General features: G+C 50.2%; 1 protein-coding gene across 1 annotated transcript; it reads left to right on the top strand.

The window, feature by feature from the left end:
• Nucleotides 1-749: 749 nt before the first annotated feature.
• On the top strand, nucleotides 750-4,211 carry LOC125513002 (kinesin-like protein KIN-10A). The gene is made up of 5 exons (XM_048678050.1): nucleotides 750-1,683; nucleotides 2,167-2,322; nucleotides 2,414-2,521; nucleotides 3,427-3,537; nucleotides 3,578-4,211. The coding sequence occupies exons 1-5, from the start codon at nucleotides 802-804 to the stop codon at nucleotides 4,058-4,060; spliced, it is 1,740 nt and encodes a 579-aa protein (XP_048534007.1). The 5' UTR covers nucleotides 750-801; the 3' UTR covers nucleotides 4,061-4,211.
• Nucleotides 4,212-8,987: the final 4,776 nt, after the last annotated feature.

Below are 8,987 nucleotides of genomic sequence, written 5' to 3'. Positions count from 1 at the left end.
ACGACATCAAGAACGCCACCGCCGCCCACCGGAGTTAGGGTTTTCACCCGAGAGGTAGAGAGGGAGGAAATGAAGGAGCAGACATAGACCGACGTCTCCAAGAAGAAAAGCGGCGCCCTTGAGCGAGCGCGAGCGCCTGATGAAAGTTTTTTTTGTAGGGAACTCTACTGAAAGATAATTTTACTATATTGGCTGTGATGTTAGGACGGCCTGTGTTCTCAACTCGTGTTTGTAGTTACAGCTGACAAGTGAGACCTTATGAATAAACACCGTCCGAGCGAGCGTATATATTGGTATAAAGTACTTGTTGCGCGTACACACACTTGAGCATCAGCTCAGCTGTTTTCTCCGGTTCAGACGTGCACTGCCGGGACAGGACATCTGAAGCCCGAGTAGTCTGTATACGATGTACGTAGTGGCTTCGCAATGTGTTCAAATGGACCGTTGGCTCTTTGAAGGCAAAATAAAATAAAAATGTAAGGGAAAGCAAAACCATGCATGCATTGATTGATGCTTCAGCTCAGTTCAGTCGTTGGACTTGGATGGGACTTGACGTTCACGGTGGGAGAGGCAGCAGCAGCTAGCCAGAGCCAGCGATGAACCGTCTTCCGGTCAAAATAAACGGCGATGGGCTAGTGCCTAGTGGCCTACACACTCTCCTCTGGGCTGCCGCCCACGCGGTGCCACTAGCATCGCTCTCCTCACTCCGCCGCGTTCAAATTTTTGAATAGGCCTCTCTTCTCTCGCCAACCTCCACCACCGCCCGCCACCAATCGGCTCGTTTCGCCTTCAACTCCGCCGATGTCTCCGCGCACGCTGCCGCCACGGCCGCCGGGCCCGACGCGGCGCCTCACGATGGCGCCCAGCCCCGGCCCCAGCACCGGCGCGGTGCCCGCCTCCAAGCGCCGCCTCGACTTCCCCCAGGCAGCCGCCGCGGCCACGCCCCCGCGCTCGGCCAAGCGCCGCCGCCCCGCCAACCTCTTCGCGGCGGAGGACCTGGTCCAGCTGGTCGGCAGCATCCGCCGCGACCTCGCCCGAGTCCACGCGGGCACGCCCTCCGCCTCCACTCGCAGCCTCCTCCCCCGCTCCCCGGCCACACCGATGAGCAGGAGCGGCAGCCACCTCCTCCTCCGCTCCCCGGCCACCCCGAAGAGCACCAACACCCGCCTCCTCCTCCATTCCCCGGCCACCCCGAGGAGCGCCGCCCGCCGCCTCCGCGTCCCCACCGCCGCAGCGCGACAGGAGCGCCCGGTCGAGGCGGTCGCGCGCATCCGCACCCTCGCCGACGGCGGCGCGGAGTCCGCTCTGGAGGTCGTCGGCAGCGGGACGTCGGTGCGCGTGCGCCACACCGGCGCGTGCCGCGAGTTCGCGCTCGACGGCGTGTCGGCGTCGGCGGACGAGGGCCTGGAGGCCTTCTACGCCCGGTTCGTGCGGCCGAGGGTCGAGGGCGTGCGCGCGGGCGCCAAGTGCACCGTCATGGTCTACGGGCCCACGGGCTCCGGGAAGAGCCACACTATGTTCGGCTCGGACGAGCAGCCCGGCGTCGTGTACCGCGCGCTCACGGACGTCCTAGAGGGAGGCGGCGACGGCGACGGCGAGAGCCTCGTGAGGGTCTCCGTGCTCGAGATCTACAATGAGCAGGTCTACGATCTGCTCGCCGGCAGCGGAGGAGCCAATCCCAAGGTCACACTAAGTGTCACTTCTGCTTTTTCTTACATTTAACATGAAGGTTTTAGGTTTATGCGTAGTACAATGAGTCCATTACAAGTGGGTGTTCGTTGTCACGTACTTAAGTTGCCCGATTATTCAGGGACACTCATAGTAGTATCACTGGAGGCCAATAGCGGTCTGCTGTCAGGCCCCAAGGATTGGTGTACACCTGAATTTGTTGTAGCATGAATCTTCAGAAGCCAAACTTGAGCCGACGAAATACGTCAACATCTATCTTGTCAGGGAGTGTGGATTTGTAATAGGAACAAAAGCCAGGAATGCATGGGAGGGTGAATCTATAATGCAGTCAAGTGTGTGGCGATTGAATCTATATAATACATATACCTGGCAGCAAGGCCTGAATTTTGTGATACTGATGCATACGAGTGTCATTTTGTAAAAGGAACTTTTGGGTTGATATAATTTTGTTGAATCTTTTCAATGCACTATGTACAGGTAAGGCTAGAACTGATGGGAACAAGAGCCAAGAATGCAACATATATATCTGGAAATGAAGCAGGGAAGCTATCAAGAGAAGTCGCCGAAGTGGAGAAGCGGCGTGCTGTGAAGGGCACGAGCTGTAACGCGAGGAGTTCGCGGAGCCACTGCATGGTTGTTCTTCTGACTTGTATATGTGCTTGTAGGCATGCTGTTTATAAGATATATGCCTTCTCATGGGCTTTGCTTTGTGTTGCTTGTGCAGATAGTCTTGGATGTGCCGTCGGTGGGAGGAAGGCTCATGCTTGTGGACATGGCAGGCTCTGAGAACATAGAAGCTGCAGGCCAAACTGGACATGAAGCCAAATCTGAGGTGACACCTTAACAATTTAAGTCTTTTTCCAGTTTCTCGCTGAAAAAAATGACCAGCATGTTACTGCAGTTGAATAATTGTTATGAACCTGATGTAGTAGAAGAAAATTAACTCATGTTGAAGGACTGCATGAACATATTTTAGCAGCTAACCGGAGTAATGAACTGCAACGGTATACGAATTCTGGTTAGACAAATAGCAACTGCATGAACATATTTTAACAACTCATGTTTATGAAGCCAAATCTTTACGGATAATTATAACTGAATTATGTTTTCAGTTTCTCTTTGAAAAATTGATCAGCATATTATTGCAGTTGAATCATTGGTATGTAGCTGGTATGCATTTTTCACAGCTTGTAGCTGATATATATATGCTAGAAGAATTATCCATGACTTATTTGTAGCAGCTGAGCTAACTAATAAGCTGGAACTTGCAAATCTGAGATGTGCATTGTTACAGAGCATTATAACTTTTTTTTGCGGCGTTACAGAGCATCATATCTGAAGTATGTTTTTCAGTTTCTCTTTGAAAAAACGATCGGCGTCTGTTGCAGCTGAGCTAACTAATGAGCTGCAACTTGCAAATTCAGTTAATAATTTTGTTGCACACCTGCTTCATAACACTGGTTAGTATCCAGTTAATAAATCTGAGGTGCGCAATGTTACGGATAATTATAACTAAATTATGTTTTTCAGTCTCTCTTTGAGAAAATAATCGGCATGCTATTGCAGTTGAATCATTATTGTGTAGCTGATATGCATTTTTGACAGCTTGTAGCTTATATTCTACAAGAATTTACTCATGATTAAACACGCCATAACATATTTGTAGCAGCTGAGCTAACTAATGAGCTGCAACTTGCAAGTTCAGTTAACAGTTTCTTGCACGTTTGGCTTGCGCAGACGGGAAGAATTAATCAAGGGAACACGACGCTGAAGCGGGTGGTTGAGTCGATTGCCAACGGTGACTCACATGTCCCATTCCGGGACAGCAAGCTCACAATGCTACTACGGGTACGGGATAACCACACGTCGTTCCTAAATGGAATTTCAGGACTCATTCGATGACGAGGGATCCAAAATCCTCATGATCCTGTGTGCAAGCCCTGACCCAAAGGACCTCCACAAGACGATCTCCACCCTGGAGTATGGAGCCCGAGCGAAATGCACCCGTGCAGCAGCTCACGCCTCGACGCCGTCGGGCAAGATAAGCTCCAAAGACGCCAGGTACGAGATGCGGTTGAAGGACGAGGAGATTGCACGTCTGAGGATGAAGGTCAGGTTGATGGAAGCAGCCGCGAAGGAGGAAGAGATCCGCGTGAAGGCCGTAGATGAGGAGACCCGGGTACTGAGAAGTGAGATGAGGATGATGGAAGAGAATATGCTTATGCAGCACCAGGAGCTCCTTGCTGTGAAGCAGTGGCTGCAGCAGGTGGAGCGCGAGAAGCTCGACGTGGAGGATGAGTCGCACCTGGCCTGGAGGGTCATGATGAAACTTGCAGTCTACTTGCAAAACCTGGGCAGCCCACTTGAGTGATGGAGAGGTCTAACTGTCTAGGAAGCTCTGTTGCTTTCAGTGTTCTTTCTGGTAGGGTTGTTTCTTTTGGGTGGTGCTTCAGGACATCTAGGAGAAGATGTGAGTAGTTGACTGTTGCTATATCTACCTTATTTTGGGTTCAACAACATGCTTGCTGCTGCTATGTTTGTAGGAGTTCATGTTAAATTGTTCTCATTGCACGTAAAACTGTGCATGATAGTTTTACGTTGTTGCTCCAATTGCTCATATTTCAATAGTTCTTAGAGGGGGTATTAGAATTGCTTCCGGTTGATTTTAGAGCCTGAAATCTGTTGGTTTTATTGAAAATGGATTGAGGAACACATGCAGTAGTACCTCCATTTGATATATAAATTGGCAGTTTTGAATCACTTTTCGAAGTGTTTATGTTTTTAGAACCGGTATCTTTCACTATAGAAGGTGTACACTGGTTGTTTTTAGAGTTGATAATACCTATCTTGTTCTTTCATCTTACTTGGTGATTTATGACTGAATGTACACAATAAAAACTACTTAAGGTTGCACGACGAGGGACTTCAAATAAACCTCTCGTCCCATCTCATATTTGCTCCTTGGTTTCCAGTTCAGTGTGAATGTGGGCTGTCTCCGGCATACGTGGGCTGTCTCCGGCATCGAGCTCCAGATCGAATCAGAATCTCGAGCAGTGGGTGAAGGCAAGGGCCGGGCGGCTGAACTGAATGTCCTCATGGATCTAGTTCCTCCCATGACGCTTCGCCAGCTGCCGCCGTGGGCTGCTTCCCGTCGTTGCCGGACGAGCTCTTGGGCCACTGAATCACGCCCTGCTCGTCTTTATTCCAGACCGACGCCACCAGCTCCGTCTCCTCGATGCATCCTCTCCTCGCCGGTCGCCGCTGCAAGTGTGCCGCTGAGCAAAGCCCTTGTGGTGGCTGGCAGTGGGGCGACGATTTGGAGTTGATCTCGGCGATGACCACTTTGGTTGCACATCAGGAGGTGGTATGGTAATGGTGGGTCTGTGGCACAGAGGAGGCTTGCCGGATGCGGCAGCGTATGCGCGGCTTCTCGTCGGATTGTATGACCTCAGTTGTGATTGCGGTGGCCACCGAAAGTCTAGTCTTCAGATCCGGTGGTTCACTTTCAACAGGAGATGCAAACTATGGACAACAGTTTGACGCAGAGGAATGGTTGTGCAACGGCGGCGTTTTCATCGCATGTGGTTGTTGGGATCGCGAAAAAGTGATGGGGACAACACTTCTGACATCCATGGTGGTGCTACTCGAGCACCCGGTCTCGAGTTCCGGGGTGAAAACCTAGGGCTGACCCAAGTTGGTTATACCTGGCAATGGCGACGTTTTTACATCGTTACCTTGTCGAAGGCATTGTTCGGATATACTCAGATTGATTCTTCAGGGTGAAAACCTAGATTCTGACCTTGATTGGTTGAATCCGGTGATGGCGGCGAAGGCGTTGCTGTTGAAGAACCACGGAGTCCGTGTGGTGACATGAGATAGTTGGTGCGGATATGATCATTGTTATAGTTTGCCAATTGCTGATCTGATCGCTTTAATCTTTCTTTCTTTTTTTCCCTCGCCTACACATAGCTTTGATCATATATGATTTTGCTATTTGTTGGTGTGTGTTTTGTGTGCGTGTGTTGGTGTTGGCTGTGTGCATCTTAGTTATGCAGAGACCGGGTGCGTGCTCATTGTGTTTGTATCCACTTGATGCTTTATTTTGAGTTAATAAAATCCACCCTTTATCGAAAAAGTTCAGTGTGAATGTTCAATTGATAGACATACCTTCGCTGAGAGTAAAGAAGAATACTCCACTCTTCTTGCTCCATGTCCATCACACATTTTATTTTGAACTCATTTAGCTTGATAATGTTGCTCTACTATTTGTAGTTCTCATCTTCCCACACTTATTTTGTCATCGCCAGATTCAATTCGAAAACTATGTGTTCAAGAATGTGCCCAACCATTATCAAGCAACTAAGCGCAACCTCCACTCTGGCCTCTGGGGAGACGCTAATGGCGTGGTGTCGAGAATGTTTCACAAGTGTGCTGACATCCACTCTACATTTATTTTTTATTTTAAAACTCAGTTTATGTATTTGTTTTTTAGGGGAGTTTCTGTATTGGTTAATAATTAACAATAGTAAAAAACTTTTACACAGCCTTAACTGTGGAGTATGTACGTCCAACTTAAATTCCATTCATTATTAATCAGTGTGCTGGCTAGCAGTAATATAAACTTTTGCGTCGCTACCCTAAAAACTTACTTTAGCATGACCATGTGGTCGTATGTATCACAACTATAGACAATGATATAACATCAGCTCAAGAGACGCAATGTATTCTCCTTCTAAATGGACGAGGGTTAAGAAAATATCATCTGCAAAATGCGCCACACTAATTAGCTAGCCACATGTTGTCATGGCTTTCACAAAAAAAGGCGACCGTACAACCTCAGAGAGATTTCATGGCCTGCAGCAAAGTGATCCGATCTATCTCGTGCAAATGCAATCCCGAGATTTTGACACTTCCGGGGCTAATGAGCTTTGTGACAACGGGTACTGCTTCCTCCGTATTTCCAAGGTCGAGCCGAAAGAGCTGGCCATGGTCTAGAGAAAGTATCACGGAGCCGCTTCTTTCCCCGAACCTCTCGAGTTTAAAGGGCGTGCGGGTGAGGTTGTCATGGACCACGAATCCCGCTTGCCTCAAGATCTCCGCTGCTCCGATCACCAGATGCCGGTTCCAAGTCACCGCGAGTCAGAGGTAGCCGACGTCAGCGTCCACATCGATATCCCAATGCTCTCCATGATGAGCAAGCTCAGCCGTCCACGCACCGAGGCCAGGAGGAGGTACTCGTTCTGGAGGCCGCGTTTGTCGTTCCTGTAGGGCATCATCCTCGAGATGCAGTCTGGCGGGAAGTCCATGATCGTTGCCTCCGCCACATAGACATTGAGAGCGAGGATCCTCCACTCCGGGCACTTTCCACAGGGGTCCAGACGGCAGATCCAATAGACAGTGCGGCCGACGACGACCGGATCGAAAAAGCCCCCTAGATACATTTTGGGGTGGTGCGGGGGGATGGAGGAGGTACTCGTTCTGGAGGCCGCGCTTGTCGTTCCTGTAGGGCATCATCCTCGAGATGCAGCCTGGCGAGAAGTCCATGATCGTTGCCTCCGCCGCATCGACGTTGAGAGCGAGGATCCTCCAATCCGGGCACTTTTTACAGGGGTCCAGACGGCAGATCCAATAGACAGTGCGGCCGATGACGACCTGATCGAAAAAGCCCCCTAGATACATTTTGGAGTGGTCCGGGGGTCCAGATGGCAACAGGGACGAAACCCATCGGGTTTTGCCTTCCCAAACCCACCCCATGAGAAAATCGCAAACCCGTCCCCGTCCCCATCACCGTGTGCGGGGCTAATTTTCCGCCCATCCCCTAAACCCATCGGGTTTCGGGGAACCCACGAGAAAAGAAAAATATTTAAACAAACATAGTGGCGACAAAGAGTAACATTTGAATAGCAAAACAAGCACATTTCAGCAGCATAACTAGAGCAAATTTCAACAAAAAACAATAGTAGATGGTTCAACAGCTATATAGAGTGTATTTTAGCAGATTTAAACAACATACATAATATATTTCGAAGGCAGCAAACATAAGATAAATAGTAGCAACAATGATATCATTTCAGCAGCAACATAGTATATTTCAGCAGCAAAACAACTGCAAATTTCAGCACAATACTCAGGAATAACATCAGCTAAAAGAAGTCTATTTCAGCACAACTATAGTCCATTTCAACAACGAAGATAAGCATATTTCAGCAACAAACATGAGCATATTTCAGTAAAAAAAATGTATTTTGCCGGGTTTGTCGGATTTCGGGTTCAGGGACTACCGAAATGGGTGCAAACCCATGAAACGTGTCGGGTTGTATAATGTGCCCAACAACAGCCCTGTGGGGATGAAAAGACGCACATCCCCGTCCCCTAATAGGATAAAAACCCGCGGAGACGCGGGTTTCGGGGCCCCGTTGCCATCTTGATGCGGGAGGATGGAGGAGGCCTGGCGGACAATGCCCCATTTGTCTTCCTTGGAAGAGAAGATCTAGAATCGCATTGTATTGTCGGCGACGAGCAGCTCAAAGGAGCCCTCGTCGTCGACTCTTAGGAAGGCGCGTTGGTATGCGCTCTTGAGGGTGCCGAGGGGCAGGCCGGTGATGTGGCCGGTTAGGTTGCTGCAGACGACCAGGGCGATGTGGCCATCACCACAAAGAAAAGTGACCCGGTGGAGGAACAAACCGTCTCGAGCGAGCAGAGGCGCGAGGCACCCGTAGTTGATGTTGTCAAAGTTGAGGGGGACGCGACGCTGGGTTGGATCTGGTGTGTGGATGAGGCGACGGTTCCGGATATTGCTGTCGGAATGGCTGTAGGATTCAAAGTACGAGACGGCTAGGAGGAGCGCCGGGTCGAACTCGAAGCCGGCCGCTGCTTGGAGCGTGAGGCGGCGGCCAAAGGCCGGGTCGAGGATGGCGCGGCGGTCGGCGGAGGATCCTGCAGGTGGCGGCACAGCGGACGACGGTTGTGACGTCAGAGCGAACGACGATCTCGAGCAGGAGATCCAACGAGAGGGTCTCCCTCTCCGGCGGCCTGCGGGCGCGACGGCGTCTTTTGGTCGACATGGGCGGCTTCTTCTCGGTCGTATATATGAAGGTGTTAGGATTGACAAGGTGCAGCTGTTACTTATCGAGGGGATTCCCGATGGATATGCATGCCCGAAGGAAGGCGATCGCCAAAATCGGGCAGTTACTAGTTAATCGGGAGCTTCATATCCAGAGGTTCAATGCTACAGCTTGCAATGGTAAGTTCGCGACCACCTGGCGTATATACCATAATTAATTCATTTTCTGCTTAAC

This window comes from Triticum urartu, chromosome 6 (assembly GCF_003073215.2).
Source record: "Triticum urartu cultivar G1812 chromosome 6, Tu2.1, whole genome shotgun sequence".
In the NCBI taxonomy this organism is placed as follows: domain Eukaryota; kingdom Viridiplantae; phylum Streptophyta; class Magnoliopsida; order Poales; family Poaceae; genus Triticum; species Triticum urartu.
This window is presented reverse-complemented; position numbering and strand designations above follow the sequence as displayed.